Source organism: Giraffa tippelskirchi, chromosome 9, assembly GCF_054371585.1.
Source record: "Giraffa tippelskirchi isolate mGirTip1 chromosome 9, T2T-mGirTip1v1.2.pri, whole genome shotgun sequence".
Lineage (NCBI taxonomy): Eukaryota > Metazoa > Chordata > Mammalia > Artiodactyla > Giraffidae > Giraffa > Giraffa tippelskirchi.
Genome location: NC_137283.1, coordinates 36,136,447 through 36,157,188, shown reverse-complemented (window position 1 = coordinate 36,157,188; position 20,742 = coordinate 36,136,447). Strand labels below are relative to the sequence as shown.

At 42.1% G+C, this 20,742-nt stretch overlaps 1 protein-coding gene across 1 annotated transcript in view; it reads left to right on the top strand.

Moving 5' to 3' along the window:
- Positions 1 to 20,742, top strand: part of C9H3orf49 (chromosome 9 C3orf49 homolog) — a 37,214-nt gene that overhangs the window by 14,039 nt on the left and 2,433 nt on the right. The window contains 4 exon segments of the mRNA XM_081524532.1: positions 10,712 to 10,895; positions 12,958 to 13,271; positions 17,016 to 17,140; positions 20,540 to 20,653. Of these exon segments, the coding sequence (XP_081380658.1) occupies positions 10,771 to 10,895; positions 12,958 to 13,271; positions 17,016 to 17,140; positions 20,540 to 20,653 (678 nt within the window). The 5' untranslated portion in view covers positions 10,712 to 10,770.

Below are 20,742 nucleotides of genomic sequence, written 5' to 3'. Positions count from 1 at the left end.
TGCTTCCAGGAAAATCCAAACTAAGACCATATGATATAATCACTTTTTATAACATACATCAAAATGTAAAGATTATTGCAATGGCCGTTTTCTGTAAGAAAAGAGCATGAGGGCCCAGCACAGAGGGACCTGGGAGGGTGCTGTGCTTGCACCGGTCTTATACTGAAAAGTGCAAAGTGAAAGTGTTAGTCACTTGGTTGTGCCCAACTCTTTGCAACCCCAAGGACTGTAGCCTGCCAGGCTCCTCTGTCCATGGGATTTCCCAGGCAAGAATACTGGAGTGGGTAGCCATTCCCTTCTTCAGGGGATCTTGCCAACCGAGGGATCAAACCCAGGTCTCCTGCATTCCTCACAGATTCTTTACCATCTGAGCCACCAGATCTCATATTACATTTGAACAACTCTCCTTACATTCTCTGTTCAAGTTATCCTGACCTGCTTTCCATTTCTCTTGACCATCTCTGGACAATTATATAAATTGTTTCTGAAATGTTTTTTAATTCCCTAACATTCTACCCATCCTTTGGTTGCCCCCTAACTATTACTTCCTTCAGAAAGCCTGCCCTGACCTACCTAGGCTGGATTAGATGCTTATTCTCAGTGTTTCCATGCCACCCCATCACAACACTAGACACATTATGTTTTAATTTCCTTTCACTTGTGTGACTCCCCTTGCGCTTAAAGTTTGCAGAAAAGTGCAAGGAATGTATCTATTCAGGATGCTAAATAAGAATACCTGACAGTATTTGTTCAATGAATAATAAATAATATTAATGACCATTTATAGGACACTCCTTCATAGAAATTTTTTAAGTCTTTCTTGAATTTGTTACAGTATTGCTTCTGTTGTTTATGTTCTGCATTTTTGGCTGCCAGGCATGCAGAATCTCAGCTCTCCAACCAGGGATTGCCTCCAGTATTGGAAGGCAAAGTCCCATGCACTGGACCCCAGGGAAGTCCCCATATGATTCTTTTTGTTTAATCCTCGCAACAGCGCTAGAGCAAGGGGTAGGATTATCATCACTTCCATGCGCACACAAGAAAACTAAGTCACAGAGAGACCAGCTGGCCTAAAAGTACACAGCTAATAAACAGGAGTATAAAGATTGGAACCCCAAATTATGATGGAAACAAATCATATATTTTTAAATGATAGAGATAAGTTCATGATTCAGAGTAAAGTTCTTTGGGGTAGAAATTGGGAAAGACAAAAGTCCTCAAATTTCAAGTTTTGAGAAGGCCCTCACCAAAAAGCTCTAGTTCTAGGGAGAAAGGAGAAGGGACCACATCAGGAACAGACTTTTAAACCAAGCAGACAGACCTTGACTCACATCCCAGGTCTGCCTCTTAACTGGGCACGTGACCACTGGGCAAGCAACTCATCTTCTCTGAAGCTAGAAGCCAACTGCTGTTTGATAAGAAGCTTCTTTGGCTAAACTAAGTCAGGGAGCAGATCACTGTATTTAAGAGATAAGTGATTTATTCTGTAAAACAAGTATCCATCAATAAAAAATAAATTAATTAAAAAAATAAAGAACAAGGACAAGATCAAAAAAAGAGAGAGAGAAGTAATTTAGATTATTGACAAAGATTTGCCATTCATTCATGGGAGATGTAGGATTTCTTTCTATATCGATTCATTATAAGTTTTATTAGACATGATTCATGAAATGTGAACAAAAATTGTTTCCTAAATGACATTGTTTCAGATGACTTCTATCTAACCCCGCAGCGCCAGGAAATTACTCAGTGCTCGAAATCACAATACATTCAGAAACAAACGTCATTATACGCCCTACTGGGCTGACCTACTTCAGCTCCGTTTTTCTATCTTTCCTTCTTTCCCTCTGCCCTGTGTGTTTTCTGCTGCCCTTGAATTTCGGCTGGGTCTCGTCTTTATGGTGAAGATTTTAGCTAAGGTAGACTAAGGATAGCCCCTGGAGGAGGGTTTGGCAACCCACTCCAGTATTCTTGTCTGGAGAATCCCATGGACAAAGGAGCCTGGTGGGCTACAGTCCATAGGGTCACACAGAGTCGAAATGACTGAAGCGACTTAGCACGCACGCATGCAGACTAAGGCTAGACTCTCCAACATTTTGCAAAGAACAAAGAAGACAGTGCCCTGAATTCAGGTCCTGTTGCCTCCCCACTCTCAAATTAAAATTCTATTGCAGTTTTTACTTGGTCATTAATTATTAAGTGCTTTGACTTCCCTGGTGGCTCAGAGGTTAAAGCGTCTGCCTCCAATGCAGGAGACCTGGGTTCGATCCCTGGGTCGGGAAGATCCCCTGGAGAAGGAAATGGCAACCCACTCCAGTATTCTTGCCTGGAGAATCCCATGGACGGAGGAGCCTGGTAGGCTACAGTCCATGGGGTCGCAAAGAGTCGGACACGACTGAGCGACTTCACTTTCACTTTCACTTTAGCACAATTATTAAGTGCTAAGGAGGCAGGCCAGGTACTGTTGTAGATAATTTGCAATGAGCAATAAAACTTAAAGGATATTCCGGTGGCCATTCACAGTAAGATAATATGTATATATTATCTTATGTATATATATATATATATATATATATATATATGCTCCTACACAGTGATGAATAGGGCCTTTTAACAGTTCTTCACTATCACCCCAGGCACTCTCAGCCAAATAGAAGGTCGATGTTTCCAGGTGGAGGAAGGAAGCAGTTTCCATGCCCTGCCCAAGTTTCTTGGTCCCTTCTCACCATTTCAGTGCATGCAAGCCTAATTCCATCCGTCAGCCCCTGCACCTTGTCTGATGGTGCCCTCTAGCGCCAAAGTGCTGGAGAATTCGTATTTCTTTCTTTTGTTTTCTTCTTCTTTTTTTTAAATCTCCATCCAAGGAGACTTTCTTTACTCAGTTATTTCATGAACCTGTTTCTAAATATGTTCGCAGGCTTCCCTCCAGTCATTGATATTCCTCTATCTTCTTTCCTATATTGACAAATTCTCTTCTGCTTTCAAAGGTGTCCTTCAGGCCACAATATAGGCCTCCCATCTAAGAAATGATCTGAAAGTTTCTGAACCCTGAAATTTGTCAATGGAAAATTTTAATTTCTGTTCATCGATTTCCCTCTGAAAGAGCATGTCAAAGTCTTACTCAGAATTTTTTCTCCATAGCTGAAATTTGCACTCCATGAGGGATATATGTGTATCCTGGGATGGGGGACTGTGGTTGCCTAGCAAAGTGCAATGCTTGGGGTCTGTGATAAAATAATGGCCCCACCCCACAGATATCCATTTCCTGATATCCAGAACCTCTGAATATGTTACGTTACATAGCAAAAGCGGTTATATTGCCAACATGATTAAGTTATGGACCTAGAGATAGGGAGATGGTCCTGGGTTATCTGGTTGAGATCCATGTAAGCACAAGGATCCTTGAAAGTAGCAGAGGGAGGCAGAAAAAGAGAATCAGGAGATAGGGTGAATGGTCAGAAAGATGCAAAGTTGCTGGCTTTAACGTGGAGGAAGGGAGTGACCAGCAGAGGAAGGGGGTGGACTCTAGACACTAGAAAGGGTAAGGAAATGGGTACAGCCCTTGAGAATCCAGAGGAAAATCCAGTCCTGCCAATACTTTAATTTTAGCGCAATGAGACCCATGCCAGACTTCTAACTGCAGAACTGTAAGGTCATATATCTGTGCTGTCTTAAGGCACCTCCAAATTTGTGATAATTTGTTACAGCAGTCATGCTAATTCAGGGGTTCTTTGGGTTATGTTAGAAAATGTCAACACGTACCTTTTACATGATTGAGCAACTCGAAGTGGAGGTGACAACAAGCTAAAACTGAAGTCAGGCAACACCATGCTTTTTCGCAAAATCCTATGACAGCTTTTCATCTCATACAGAGTGAAAGCCACGTTTATATGCTGGCCTCCAAGCCCCACACGATAGATGAGTCTTCCTTCATCTTTCTGGCCTCATATTCCTCCACTCTTGCCCTTACTCCCTCTGCTTGAGCCACACAAGCCTTTCTGTGCCTTAAACACATCAAGCAGGTCCTGCCTCAGGGCCTTTGCCTTGACCTCACTCCCTGTCCAAATGCATCTTCCCTGGATTAACACATCTCCTGTGTACTCGTTTCCTTTTAGGACTCTGATATAATGTCCTCGTATCAGAGAGGTCTTCCCAGGCCAGCCTTGCACAAAAATAGCATTATATCCTACCCCTGCAGGTGAAAAGTTTTAAATTTTATATATTATTTCCTTATTTTTTTGTCATATTATACATTTACTTTCTGCCTCCTCTCCCCCCACCTCAAATACAGGCTGCATGAAATTGGGGATTTTCATCTGTTAGATCCCTGCTGTGTCACCAGGAAAAAGAACAGTGCCTGGCCATGGTAGGCACTTAAGAAATATTTGCTGAATGAATAAGTGAATAAATGTCTGAAGAAAATGATTCAGAATTTGGATAATTAAATTTTAAATTCTTGAGTTTGATTTCTTAGTTTAATGTAATACATGCTCACTTTTAAAAAAAAGAAACAATATAAAGTATATAAAATGAACATCTTTAAATCTCCTAGTTATTCCTCCTCACGTCTGCTGCTCTATCACCATTTTTAGCCCCAATCTCCAAAAATACACACTGTTAACTCTTTGGTGCATATTCTTCCAGTATGTCCTATGCCAGCTTGCATGTAAATATAGTGTTTTTTAAAGAATCTTCTTGTATTCACAGTTCTAGAACATCCTGTCTCCACTCCATTGTACACTGTGAATTATCTTTTTATTTGCACATCAGAACAAACAGATCTGCCTCCTTCTTTTCATGGCTCCAATGGCCATATTATGTCTTTGTCTACAGACATAGTGTTTACTCTTCTATTGATGGCCATGTAGGCTGCCTCTAGTTTTTGCTCTTACAAATAAACCTACATATATCTTTACATCATTCTATGAGTATTTCTGTAGAATGAATTCCCAGAAGTAACACACTGGTTCTGAGACAATACACACATCACATGCTGGTAGATGTTGCCAAACTGCCCTCCAAAGAACTTGTACCAGTCTACACTGATCTCAACTGCATCTGAGAGGACATTTTAACTGAAACATCGACTTTCTAGTGGGGCACAGCCTAGAGTACTTGACAACTTCGAAAGAGTTCAAGTTATTAAAGACAGTCAAAGCAAACCAAATGTTTGTCCTCAGAGGTACACAATGAGTCTAAAGTTACAGATACTCACCTGGGGCAGAAATCAATACAAAAAGCAACTGAAAAAAAAAGACATCCTTCCTTGAAAAGCCTCTTGCCACTTCAGAGACACTATGCCCCAGCCTCAGCCTTCCCCGACTGCCAGGGAGTGGCACCCTCTTGGTAACGAGTCCTTGGGTGAAGCATTCTGTATCTGGATGCCCGGTGTACACTTCCTCGTGGAACAATACTTGCTAAGTGACCTGTAAAGTGTTACCTTCTTCTCTTAAGAGGGCAAAAGCTCCAGTAAGGAGATGTGCTCATGCAAAAAGGAAAATGTCTCCAATTCATATTTCTCTACATGCAAAGACCTCCTAACCCCTGGTCAGTCCTGGGTGAGTTGAGTGAGTGAGGACTCTTCATATTACTAGAGGCATTCATTTTCAAAGGGATTCCATTTTTAAATGACTCCACTAAGATAGAGGCTTCCCTCATACCTCAGTCAGTAAAGAATCTGCCTGCAATGCAGGAGACCCAGGTTCAATCCCTGGGCATGATGATCCCCTAGAGGAGGGCATGGCAACCCACTCCAGTATTCTTGCCTGGGAAATCCCATGGACAGAGGAGCCTGGTGGGCTACAGTCCATGGGGTTGCAAGAGTGGAACACTACTTAGCGACTAAACCACACCGCCACTAAAGTATATCATCCTGCCTGTTCTACGTGTTTCAGTTCAATTCAGTTCAGTCACTCAGTTGTATCTGACTCGTGCGACTCCATGGACTGCAGCACACCAGGCTCCCTGTCCATCACCAACTCCTGGAGCTTGCTCAAACTCATGTCCATCGAGTCAGTGATGTCATCCAATCATCTCATCCTCTGTCATCCCCTTCTCTCGCAATCTTTCCCAGCATCAGGGTCTTTTCAAATGAGTCAGTTCATCAGGTGGCCAAAGTACTGGAGCTTCAGCTACAGCATCAGTCGTTCCAATGAATATTCAGGACTAATTTCTTTTAGGATCAACTGGTTTGATCTCCTTGCTGTCCAAGAGACTCTCAAAAGTCTATGTGTTTATCACCCCCAAATTTGAAGTAAGACCTGGAATCTCTGCATACAAAGTTTTTGAGAACTTACACATTCATAGATAAGGTTAGTACAAAACCAGATAGAGATGAGATGCAAAAACAATGTAATAACTAGCCCAAAGGCAAAAGAATGCAAATTAATACATTTAAGTTAAAATTTGGAAGGGGAAAAAAAAAAACTTGGAGGGGGATGGGAATCAGCTTTGGGACCACAGATAGGAAAGATCTGCCTGACTGAATGCAGAGTTTACATAAAAAGACCTTTGGGGTCAGCAAATAGGTGACCCACAAGCTAAATAAGACTTGCAGACCACATTTTTAAATGCTGGAAGAGCCTTAACAATTTGAAGTTCATTAGCATTTGATTGGTCCAGCATTCCACAATTTACCAAAGTTGCTTCCCCTCCTTGCTACACCCTGCAGCTTCTCACATTTACCTGCCTGGCCACACAAGCATTCTCATTTGCAACTGTTGTTATGGTTACCTAAAGAGGATTCTGTGATCTTGGATCTGTTGGAAGGATAATGTTAAGAACAAGGGAGATTGTGTTTTGACCAGGCTTTGCCCTGCTCTGGCTTTTAAAAGGGACATTTACCAGTGTCCAGGGAGTGATCCTATGGGTTTGATGCCAAGCCATATCCCAAGGAGGGTTGGGAAGAAAAGTAGACTTACGGGGGACTCTTGAATCAGTTCACTTCTCTCTACCTCCATTACCCCAATTTAGTTAAACCACTTCAGAAACTTACCTGGCAGTCTAGTGGTTCAGACTCCATGCTTCCAAGGCAACGGATGCAGGTTCGATCCCTGGTTGGGGGACTGTAGATCCCACATGCTGCACAGCACGGCCAAAACAATTTTTTTAAAAGCCACTCCAGTCTCAGACTTGAGCTACTGCAACAAGCTAACTTCCCAGTCTAGATGCGCATTGCAAGTGGCACACAGCAATCTTTTCTTTCTTCTTCTTCTTCTTTTTTTTTTTTTAAACTTACTGGCCATGCCACGTGGCAGGCAGAATCTCAGCTCCCCAACAAAGGATCAAACCTGCACCCTTGCCTTGAAATTTCTGAGTCTTAACCACTGGACGGCCAGGGAAGTCCCAGCAACGTTTGAAAAGCACAAACATAACTTTGCCTTCCTTTGTCATCTGTATTGCCACCACCGTGGTCTCCTTCCTGCCCTCTAATTTGACCTAGTGCCCACCCACCTCAGAACTTTTGCTCTGGTCATTTTTCATCTTTGGAATACTTTGCTTTAGAACACAGATCTGACCATAGTTTATGTCCTTTCCAATGTGAAATGTCTCACCTCAACTATCACTTCCTTGAGAGGTCTTTTTTGATCGCCCTGGTAGAAGCACTCACTTGCTACAGTGTTCTCCTAGTTTTATCCTAGCATTCCTTATTGGTGTCTGAACACTGTATCAGTTTACTAACAAGTTTGGTATCTGTGCCCTCCACTAGAGTGTAAATATTAGACAGGTTTCCAGTTGTTTTGTTCAACGCTGGATCCTCATTGCACAGAATAAATACATATTGACTAGCTCCTGTAATGCAGCAGGATCCTCTGAGGCCTTCCCAGAATAGTCCCCAAGCCACATCCTCCACCTGCCTTTTGTCTGTAGAAAAGCTTTAGTCAAAGAGTAAGTTTAATCACAGAAGTAAGAAAAATGCAGAAAGAAAGGAAAACAGTCAAGGCAGACAAAATAATAATACATTAGCCATTAAACAAAGTCAGGGACCTTTATTTCTTCCCCAAGGGCTATCGATAATATTCTTAGCTTAATCATTTGAACTGTTTTGCAGATATGGAAACCTCCACCAGAAGTTAATTATATGCTGCCCACAAGCACATAGACCCCAGACTGGTTGGAACCAGAGGTTGATGATGCTGATTCCCAGTTACCTCACCACCAACCCTTCAGAAGAATGTCCAGGAACTGATAATACCCTGTTGCTTTAACACTGCAAGACTCCTCTCTACCCACTCCAGGGTGGGACAGTCTTATGGGTACTAGCTTGCTGTGGCCTCCTTTGCTGGGCAGAGCAATAGAGAGCTCTTCTCTCCTACTTCACCCAAAATTCTATCTCCGAGATTCAATTCAGCATTGGTACAGAGAGGCAGGGTTTCAGTATCACTCCTTAAAAAGTGTCATCAAATTCATAGAGACAGGGTGCAGCCATCTCTTGGACTGGATGTAGCAATAACATCTTTTTCATTATTGAGAGCTGTTGAATTCAGTCATTATCCCAAGAACTAAAAAGAGTTGGTTCTGAATTCAATTCAGAAATCAAAAGTTTTGAAATTTACCCCCAAACAAAACAGAATTCTCATTTGGCTTTATTTTTGCCCTTCAGTTACCGGTTGGATGAATAAAGCATACAAAGCTACAGGCTTTCTACCTAACTTCTGGGCTTGCATTAAAATACTGTTCACCCTCATACCCTTCTCCTTAGCCCTTCCTATTTCTTTTCCACTCTTCTTCTGTACTGCAGATTTTTCTCACTATTATACAAAGAAGTTGGGATATATATTTTCATGGTAATTCATTTCTGGAATTTTGTCATTTAAGTAGTGACTTCTTCCAAGATATTTTTTTCCAATTAAGAAAAATTCATAGAGACAGGAAAGTTATTAAGAGTTATTGTTTAATGGGTTTTCAATTTCAGTTTTGCAAGATAAAGTTCTGAAGATGCTGGTGGAGATGTTTGCACAATAATATGAACACACTTAAAAATGGTAAATTTTATATAATATATTGGAGAAGGAAATGCCAACCCAGTCCAGTTTTCTTGCCTGGAGAACCCTGTGGACAGAGGAGCCTGGTGGGCTGCTGTACATGGGGTCGCACAGAGTCGGACACGACTGAAGCAACTTAGCATGCATGCATGCATTGGAGAAGGAAATGACAACCCACTCCAGTTTTCTTGCCTGGAGAATCCCAGGGATGAAGGAGCCTGATGGGCTGCTGTCTATGGGGTTGCACAGAGTTGGACACGACTGAAGTGACTTAGCAGCAGCAGCAGCGTATATCTTAACACAATTAAAAAATTTTTAAATTTGTGTTTAATTTTAATGATTTAAAAAACCCTCATACTGCTGCTGCTAAGTCGCTTCAGTCGTGTCTCACTCTGTGCGACCCCATAGATGGCAGCCCACCAGGCTCCGCCGTCCCTGGGATTCTCCAGGCAAGAATACTGGAGTGGGTTGCCATTTCCTTCTCCAGTGCATGAAAGGGAAAAGTGAAAGCGAAGTCGCTCAATCGTGTCCGACTCTTAGCGACCCCATGGACTGTAGCCCACCAGGCTCCTCCGTCCATGGGATTTTCCAGGCAGGAGTACTGGAGTGGGGTGCCATTGCCTTCTCCATAACTTTCCATTATTCTGAAGATCCAAAATAATGGTACAACTTTCTGTAGGATGGTACAGTTGTTCTGTAGGATCCAGCCGGCTTGGCCCTGCCTGTCTCTCCAGCTTATCACATACATTGCTTCTTCGCTGCAGCCACCCTGACTAAGTTTTCAAAGACATCAGACTCCTTCCACCTCAGGGCTCTGGTGCCTGCTGATTAATCTTCCAGGAGCAGACCAATCCTCATGCAAGTAACCCTTTTTTATTTTGTTGAGCTCTCTGGCCCAATGACCTCATCAGGGAGAACTGCTGCATCGAAATCTGCATTTGAAAAAGATCCCCAGGTAATTTGTGTGCACATGAAAGTTTGAGAGTCCAGCTCCAGATGACTGATGAGTACAAACACAGAAAATAATAATCATTATATCCCCCAACACTTCTCTGGAGTTTTCCTTCTTAGCTTCTAGTTAGTTCAGACTGAAAAACTCAAAGCACCAGAAAGGGATGGGAATAAACCCTAGTGTCTGCTGCCACCTTGTGGCAAGAAGTTCCAACCCAGTCAGAATTTGCTCTCCTCCAGGAAATAAACCAAATGTCGAAAGGGAGGGGTGGGCTCAACTTGCTCAGCCATGTGTTTTGAGAGATCGTTACAAAATAGCCCGTGGGGTGTACTGTGAGAAAGCCAAGTAAAAACTGGACAGAGGGCATTCATCAGTTCCACATGAAAAGTCTAACAAAAGTTGGGATCATTGGAATTGGTGTTGGTGGTCTTGGTTCTTCCCTCTTTGGAATGCAGACGTGCACATTTGAATGTGATGATCAGTTGGTGTGTGATTATTTTATTACCAACCCAAATGGCAGTGGTTAGACAAGCAGGTCACCTATTCACATCTGCCTTGCCCTGGAGTCCGCAACACGACAGGGAATTTCCCACTGCTCTGTCAACTGCATCATTGATGACCTCTGTAAAGTGGTAAACAGGGCCAGTCCCACAAATGATGTCTCTAACACCTGGAAGGGCATAAGGAAGCAATTCCAAAAATTTTCTACATAGTTTACCCCCGAACAGCCTAGGAGTTAAAAGCGCCTCAGTCACTGGATGATTTTGTTTTGTAGTTCGTGAGCCTAAGAGCTAAAGAAATTAACAACAGCTACTGCAAGTGAGGTTGACAGCAATGGACCGCCCTCACCTGTATACTCCATAGCGCTTTACGGTTGCTTACGAAAGAGCTGGCCAGTACAGAAGATTTCAGCAACCCAGAAAGAGAAGCGGCTCATTCAAAAGGAAAGGCATTGAAAGGTAGGAAACTGGGACTCATTTTCTTCTCTCTTGAGTGAGATGCTTTGGATTTTGCATTAAACAATATTCACTGTGCTGATTAGAAAAAAGTAGCATATGTTTTTAAGCATTGCATTTAGAAATGAAGGCTCCATGTGGATTAGAGGGAGCAGAGACAGCATATATAGACAGCATATATACATTAGATCAGGGAATCTAGTGCCACAATGGACGCCTCCTTTTGTGATCAGAAAAGTCTTCATTGTAATGGGAAAACCTTTCCTTTCTACCTGAACTTGAGATTTAATGTCACATATGATATTAAAATTAGTAGATACCAAGTTGATATTTCAGTCTCACAGTTTTAGACAACAAATACTATTATTTTGAAAAATCAATAGTGCATTTTTCAACATAAGTCCATTATCAGTGCTCTTTCCATTCCCCTTTCCAGCAATTTGGGCTGTTGTAATGTGTACTAATTATATTTTACCCAAGTGCTTGCTCTTTAATGTAACCTAAAAACTGTCTTATACTTCATATTTCTTGCCAGTGGCAAAACCATGAAGACAAGCATGGAATACTCCAAATGTGATACATTTTAATTTGGAAAGGTAGTGAGATGATTATTTTCCAATTTGGGGAGTATTCTTTTAGCTCAGATAGGTAGAAAAGAGTTATTTTCATGAGGCCTGAAGTATCAAAGACCAGACTTCTGAACTTCCATGGGCAAAATGAAATTTTGCAGAGATTTCCAGTTCCAATAAAAACTAGGGGTTAAAAGGAGAGGCAATACAACCAAATAAATTCACAACCAACCAAGATACTTAAAAGGTTAGGAGAGAAAGGATTCTTTTCATAACAGCAATGGTAGCAGTTCTATTCCTAGGCTTTGGAGCAAAATCATCTTATTAATTATGTTATAAATAGTTTGGGAATGAGGGTGAGGGGATGGGACTAGGAGATGCATTTTAGAGATTCAGAAACTTCTTAGAGCTGGGCTTTTTACTTGATGGGGGTTGCATGGATGACCTTGGGGGTTCCTGAGCCTCCTACGTTGTATTCCCATGTGTGTGTGTATTTATGGTAGTAGAAACTGATGGTTTTATTGAATGATTCTCCTAGGGGCCCATGGGAGATTAGTCCTAGCCCATAAATGATTTTTTATCTCAAAATAGAAGACTAATTTTTTTAAAATCCCTGGAATTTTAAGGATATTATTGCTTTGGATGAAACTAACATAAAAATAGTCAATCAAGGAAGAATATTAGGTAAATAAGGGTATCATGGAACAGGTGATACCCACTTATCACAGAATCTAATAGAATAGACTTTGGGGTCAGACTATCTGGGTATAAGTTATTTAAGCTTTCCAAGTTTTAATTTCCTCATTTGTAAAATGGAGATGATAGTAGGAGGATTAAAATATGTAATACATATGAAAGAACTTAGATGAGTGTTTAGCACATAAAAGTCTACTAAGAAATGTTACCTATTTTATTACTAAAATGATGAAGATATTATTTATTTGGAATTTTGGAAATATGCATTTATAATTACTCTCTCTAAATCAGCATTTTGCATAAAATGCAGCATTTATAGGACCTTGGAGAATATATTTTTTATTAACTACCCTAGCAGAAACTCTCATGTCTCATCACACTTGGAACCACATTTTGAAGTCCAGCAAAAAAATATCTCAAACTGTGATTGAAATGAGATCACCAACTGCCAATATGAGGTAATATAGTCTAACAGTCACAAACCAAGATTAAAATCTGCATTCTATGCTCCATCAATTAAATTAATCTCTCTGTGTCTCAGCTTACTCATTAGTAAACTGAAGATAATAATATAAACTACAGACTCTGAGGATTAAATGAGATAGTGGCCAGAATGCACTTCTAGAGTTTAACAACAAAATATCAAGTGGTTGCTTTGGCTTTGGATTTGATGCTTGGTCTTCAGTTTTCTTTTTTGGAACTGTATAATTGGTTCACATTTGCAGTTGATTTTCATGATTCCAATGATTCATTTTTAACTTTCCAATTTCCTTGACACAAATTATTTTTCCTTTGTTCAGATGGCATAGAGCTATGTCTACCAGCTTAGTAAAACAAAATGTATTGGTCCCTAAAGAGGAGTCCTCCAGTGATAGTGACATGGAATTTCACAAGAGCCAGCAAAATCAGAAGAAAAATTTGGTGAAGACTGTTTTGGGGAGGATGCTGTCACACACGTACAGAAGCAAGCCAGCAAGTGTCAATGAAGAGGATGCCCCTAACCGCAAGGAAACCCTCCTCCCAAATACACAGAGCCTTCTTCCTAGAATTGTCAAGGAGCTTCCATCACCCAAGTTATTTACCAAACCAAGAATGAGAAAGCTCTCCCAGAATGGTAATCCAAGTCAACATATGGTCCAGTGTCAAGGCCAAGAGAGAAGATGAAATAGGACAGCTTTTGTTGCTACCCACAGAATAGCATTTCTAGGGAGCTTGTCTGAAATGCAGACGTTAAGGCCCCACCCACAGCTACTGAGTCAGAATCTGCTTTTTAGAAAGATGCCCAGGTGACGTGTGTGTGTGTGTGTATACATCTTCAAAAGCTCTGAATTAGATTACATTTGAGGTCACTCCCAGTCCAATTAATCAGTGGTCTCATCAGTCTAAAACTATTTTTCATTTAAATATTAGATGTGTACTGCTGCTGCTAAGTCACGTCAGTCATGTCCGACTCTGTGCGACCCCATAGACGGCAGCCCACCAGGCTCCTCCGTCCCTGGGATTCTCCAGGCAAGAATACTGAAATGGGTTGCCATTTCCTCCTCTGGTGCATGAAAGTGAAAAGTGAAAGTGAAGTCGCTCAGTTGTGTCCGACTCTTCGAGACCCCATGGACTGTAGCCTACCAGGCTCCTCCGTCCATGCGGTTTCCCAGGCAAGAGTACTGGAGTGGGGTGCCATTACCTTCTCCGTAGGTGTATATATATGTATATGCATATACACATACATATATATTAGAAAATCAAACCAAAGTGGGATTTTCTGGTTTTGTTTCTGGAGAAAGAAGTGAGGCAGATTTTCAAATGGCTGCTTCCAACAGAGAAGGTGTAGTGAAAATTCTATTTTAAAAATGTATGATTGGTAAGTCGTAAAGCAAATTTTATTTAATTATATCTACTTCCCACATACTTTGTGAAAAATTGGTGTTTGAACTGTTGACAATTTCTTTTGTGACATGGTAATGACATTTGGTGGGGGGTGGGGGGTCTTGTGAGTGATGACTACTATTTGCGTTCTCCTTTTTAAAATTGATAGACTTTTTTGTAGAGCAGTTTTAGGTAAACTGGAAAAATTGAGTGGAAAATACAGAAATTTCCTCTATACCCTCCTCTCCTTACCCCACCCACACAGTTTCCCCTACTATTAACTTCTTGCCTTAATATAGTACACTTATTTGTTGATGAGCCAATATTAACATATTATTATTAACACTAGTCCATAGTTTATGCTGTGCTTCCCTGGAGGCTAAGTTAATAAAGAATCCACCTGCGATGCAGGAGACCCAGGTTTGATCCCTAACTTGGAGAAGAAATGGCAACCCACTCCAATATTCTTGCCTGGAGGCTCCCATGGACAGAAGAGTCTGACAGGCTACAGTCCATGGTGTCAAAAGAGTTAGACATGACTTAGCGAGTAAACAACCCCCATAGTTTACATTAGGATTCACTGTTTGCCCCACACAGTTCCGTGGGTTTGAAAAACCCACCATGTAATGTGTCTCTCATTACAATAGCATACAGAAGAGCTTCAGTGCCATAAATACCCTTTGTAGGTTTCTAGTGCCCTTTACAGTATAGCATTCAGAAATATATAGAATACTTAGGTATATGTAGGTGATTCACACATATCTGCAAATTTCACATCATGATAAGGCCGCACACCTGGTAGATACTTTTTCCAGAAAAAAACAAAAACTGATGGCCTCCAGCTGACACATTGCCCTTTCAAACACTCTCTTCTGGAAAAAGACAACTAATACAAGCATCCAAGCATCTAGCAATTACCTGGTATAGATTGACCTGCCTGTTTCTATTGAAAACAACAAAGAGGACACACTTCTCTACTGATGGGGCTGGAGTTGGAGAGTCCAGCAGAAAACGGAGGACCAGAATCTTCTACCACATCCCATGCATTGGCTTATTTTTATCATAGCTGAAATAACAAATCTCTACACTAAGATTTCTCCAAGAAGCTTGCCCATCTTTCAGGCTGCAGCTCAAACATTCTGATTCTCAACTGTGGCCAAAAGACAGTTGCACATCCCTGTTGATCCTTATTAGACTTTAAAACAAATATGTAGTAAATACTTATTATGTGGCAGCCACACAGTAAGGGATAGAGCAGCAGACAGTACAGGCATGGTCTCTACCCTCCTTGAGTTACAGAGGGCATAGAGGGGCATTTCAACATTATGTAGATATTTAACTCTGATGCAAAGAAGAAGCACAGGATGGGGTGGGCACATGTCATGGATGCTGAGTTTAGGGGAGGGGGCTCGAGAAAGCCTCCCTAAGAACGGACAACTCAGGTGAGATCTGAAGGACAACTAGAGTTAGATATGGAAAAAGTGGTGGGAAAAGTTTTCCAGGAAGACGGTAGAGCATGTTCAAGTTCCAACGTCAAGAGAGCACTGGGCATAATTAAGGAATGAAAGTAATCCAACCAGGGAGAGTCTGCTGAATAAGGAGATAAGGGTGTTTGTAAACCATGTTAAGAAATTTTAACTTTTCCTAAGGGTGATAAGATACTTTCAAGCTGGCGATTTTTATGATCTGAAGGGGATTTTTTAAAGGTAGCTCAGACTGCAGGGTAGAGACTGGATTGGAGGAGGGTAAGATCTGATGCAGAAGGAATGATAAACAGGCTCTTGCATTCATCCAAGGCAATGGATAATATTAGCTGGGGCTGGTCATAGCAGTGGGGGTGGTGAGGTTGAAGAGAATGTTCACTGGCAGGAGTTGCAAGGTTTGGGCAAGAGCTGACAGTGGTGGGTGGGGGAGAAAGAAGCATCCGTGGGTTGAGCATCCTCTTTGAAGGTAGAGCCACCAGTCCCTGAGCTGAGGAGCCATCGTTCCTCAATGCAGTTATCAAGTGACCTGAAGCAGATTAAATTGATTTTAGGTGCTGTGCACAGCATGAAAACACTGAAACATAGACCACGCTGCACACCCTGCTTTTCCAGTGCCTTTTTTGACCCCTTTCACTACATCAAGGAAAAAGTCTCATCTCCTTCCCTTTTTCTATCTTAATAACAAAGAGCGTAACCTCAAGGTTACTTACTGCCTTCTACTGCCTTCTGTTGTCAATAACATGATTTTGGTTTTACCATACTAGTCTCAGTGTCTATGTTTATGATACTGGTTTTTGATTTATGATAGTGTTTTAAGTTTCCTTTATAAGTATGTTTATGGTGTTAAGAACTGATTTTTTTTTTTTTTTTTTTTTGTAATGAGGATGCTTTTTTTCCTTATCTTTTGGCTGTGCCATATGGCCTATGGGATCTTAGTTCCCTGAGCAGGGATAGAACCTGAACCGCCTGCATTGGCAGCGAGGGCTCATAACACTGGACCACCAGAGAAGTCCCAAGAACTGAACTGATAGAGAAAAATATTAAGGACTCTAGGATTCACAGGGCTCCTAGAATGTGGGAGAAACTGCTAAGATGGTGTGTGAATGACTGAGCCTTGAGCCACTTTGCTGCAGAGTACACTTAAACTTGTCTTCAGTCAACAGCAAATAGTCGTTGGATTGGCTTGTACGTTAGAGGGTGCTTTTTCTAATTCCACAAGAGTTACAGGGAAAAACAACAGAGGGCAAAAGTGAAGTCTCAAAGGCGGTTATCAACCACCTTGTCAAGGTGGGCTGGTGACTATGGAGGTCATGACCACAAGAAAAGGCCAAGTATTCAAGAGAAAATGTGAGATTCAGCAAAGCAAGTCCATTTTCAGTTTTAACCCCAAAGAAAAAAAGCCACTGAAACCACATGTGATGCTTGCTTTTCAGGAGACTTTCTAATAGAAAACATATGTTTATTATTGTGATCCTTCAAGACTGTTTTTTTCCCCCCTCACTGCCTCTAAGCAACTATACAACTTGATGTTGTCGAAGCAGAGACAGAGGCGATAATGCAAGGAAATATACTCCTCCGGGCCAGGAGAACCACCAAGCGTTTATCTGTGACATCACTTCCTTCAGGAATGCAAAAGGTAAAATGCTAAAACAAACTTGTGTCTAAAGACTTACATGGAAGTCAATGTTCAGGACTGTTGTAAAAACCAAGTTCTCTCCCATTTAAAGCTGCGCTTTGTGTCTCCACTCCTAGAATTCAGGGTACAACAAGTGGACTTGCTAGGTCTGATTCCTCTACTTCTGAGCCCAAATTGTTCAGCTTCTGCTATAATCTGGGCAACAGTAGGGTTTGCAGCTTTATATTGACTTGGTCAGCTGTTCAAATATCAAGTTGGTATATTAGCATCTGGCATATCATGCATGCTCTGTGGAGAGATATTCTCCAGACCAACCCCACAGAATTTCTGCAAGGATGCAAATGTACATTTGTCCAAAAAAGTAGCCATTAGCATGCGTACTTTTAAGCCTTTGCATATGGCCGGTTGTTGCTGTTCAGTCCCTCAGTCGTGTCCAACTCTTTGCAACCCTATGGACTGCAGCATGCCAGGCTCCTCTGTCCTTCACTGTCTCTGGGAGATTGCTCAAATTTATGTCCATTGAGTCCAGGATGCTACATAACCATCTCATCCTCTGTCACCCCCTTCTCCTTTTGCCTTCAGTCTTTCCCACCTGATGTGGCTGTACAACTGAGAAATTGAATTTTAAATTTCATTTCATTATAATTGAGATTAAAATACAAATAGAACGTGTGTATAGTATAGACAGTGCAGCACTTGATGATCCAGGACTTGGATCCAAAGCTTGTACTTACCTGTACTTAGATAAAGTTTGTGCCTAAATTGCCCATGCTATTTTTTAATAGAATCTGAAGTATTATTTCTTTAGACATAATAAGCATTTATTAAAGCTGACTATATGCCAAACCCTCTTCTAAGTGCTTTAAAAATATCAACTCAGATATTCCTTACAACAGCCCTATAAAGTAGATAGCAATGTTGCTGCTGCTGCTGCTGCTGCTAAGTCGCTTCAGTCGTGTCCGACTCTGTGCGACCCCATGGGCGGCAGCCCACCAGGCTCCCCCGTCCCTGGGATTCTCCAGGCAAGAACACTGGAGTGGGTTGCCATTTCCTTCTCCAGTGCATGAAAGTGAAAAGTGAAAGTGAAGTCGCTCAGTCGTGTCCGACTCTTAGCGACCCCATGGACTGCAGCCTACCAGGCTCCTCTGTCCATGGGCTTTTCTAGGCAAGAGTACTGGAGTGGGTTGCCAATGCCTTCTCCGAGATAGCAATAGTTTACTACAATAAGTAGGATGTTATTTGAGGAATGGCAATCAGAGATGAAGTAATTGGCCCAGATAATCGGAAGAGCCAGGCTCTAAACCCAGGAAGATTTGACTCTACGATGCTGACTCCTAATTACTATGCTGTTCCTGCTGTGCTCAGTCGTGCTGACTCTTTCCGACCCCATGGACTGCAGCCCGCCAGGTTCCTCTGTCCATGGAATTCTCCAGGCAAGAATACTGGAGTGGGTTGTTATTTCCTTCTTCAGGGGATCTGCCCAACCCAGGGATTGAACCCGGGTCTCCTGTGTTTCTGCATTGCAGGCAGACTCTTTACCACTGAGCCGTCTGGGGAGCCCGCTAATTACTATGCTAGGTACTAATCGTACTGTCCATTATGGTAGCCAATAGTCACACGTGACTGTTTACATTAATTAAAACTAAATAAAAAGAACAGTCCATTCCCTTCACTGCGCTAGCTACATTTCAGGTGCTCAGGTAACACATATGGCCAGTGGCTGTTGTATTTGACAGCACAGATAAAGAACACTTTCATTTTTGTAGGAAGTTCTATTAAACAGTGCTGCTCTAGTGCGCTGCCAGAGTGTACCACTATGAGTTTTGAATGTTGCCTCTCGAGTGCTAGGTTCGTATTTATCATATTCCTAATATGTGCTGGGCAGTTTCTACATTTGAGGGCTATAAAGGTAATCCAATGCCCTTGTCCTGCTTGCGTAGAACGTATATTTTGATGGAGGAGATGGACGTTAAACCGTGGCACTGTTAGCTCTCAGAAGGTTCTCATATGCTCTCATATGCTCTCATATATTTGAATCAGTTGTCCACGTTTCGAAATTAGGATCGTTCAAACAAAAGTCTGGATTTTCAACTTCCTTTTGAAAAATAGGAGGATTTGGCAACACGGAGCCTGCAGTTCCTCCGGCAACAGCAGGAGCTACACAGAGGCCACCGCCTTTGCAGGAGGCCCGTTCTCTCCAGTCCATGCCAGCCCCAACTGAGCCTGTTTTTCAAAACCTGCCTGACCCTTCAAGACATTTGACTTTTTAATAACAGTGTTCAACACACAGAAATAACTTAAGTAATTACCAAGTTAAGTGCTTAGTAGGAAAAAAAAAACAAAAAACAAAGGCCGGGTTTTATGAGAGAGAAACAAGAGGAGTTGTGCTCTGGTTAGATTGAGGAAGGTTCTGCAAGTGACATTGGAGCTGGGGTGAGCTGGCAGGGCTTCCCAGGTGGCTCAGCGATAAAGAATCTGCCTGCCAATGCAGGAGATGCAAGTTCCATCCCTGGGTCGGGAAGAACCCCTGGAGGAGGAACAGCAACCCACTCCAGTATTTTTGCCTGGGAAATCCCAAGGACAGAGGAGCCTGGCGGGCTATAGCCCATGGGGTCACAAAAGAGTCAGACACGACTGAGTGACTGAGCATGCACGCAGGAGCCGGCAGGGCAGGGCAGAGGTTCCACAGACTCACTTGTAAACTTGGGCAAAGGGCAAGACCCAAACGTGATTGCACATCCCACTTTGTGTAGGTCTCACAGTAGTCCTCATGGTAATTACTAAACACAAGGGGAAGGAAGAGTGAACCTAGCAAGACTAAAAAGGCCATATTAGCCAGGAGCCATGACCTAGGGATGAGGTTTAATAGCACAGGTACTTGTAACCAGCAAGCCAGGGACCATGGGAAGGGGATCAGGCATGCAATTAAAAGAACCCAGAGCTTTCTTTTTTATGTTTGGAAACGTGTCTGCCATGAAAATAAGGAAACCTGCAGAAAAGAGACCAGATTAGCAACTGGATCCAGTGATAATGAGCTTTCTGGGGCACTCGTCTACAGCAGCCCCACACTCTGGCTGTGCTCAGCGGCTACAGAGGCAATTTCTTCTTCTTCCCCTTACGAATGACCTGCTTTTTTTCCTGACACTGTATATTCTTTCAGAACCAGACAATCTCGTTTCTCTGCACCCTACAGATCTCTTCAAAGAGAGCTGTGGGCACAAAGGAGATGCATGGGGCGTGGAGAATAATATGAATACGGCCTCCAATCCGATGTTGTTATGTGGCAAATATTCAGTTTAAAAGAGGATGTCGCAAGGGTGAGAGTGTGCACTGAAGCACCGTCACAGAAATAATGGTGGCACTTCTTAATCTGATGTGTTTTTTACATTTTTATGATAGGTTCCATATTCATCAAAAAAGAGACCACACTTTCCAGTATTTAAAAGAAAGAAACACAGCATGGAAAACATTCTCCGGAAATCAGATTTGACAGTGGGAGAGCTTCAAATGCAGGTAGTGGACAAAGGTTTTTACTTTGTGTTTCACAAGCATCAGAGGCCTGGGCTCAACTGAACGCACAGCCCTGCTAGACAGCATGGCTG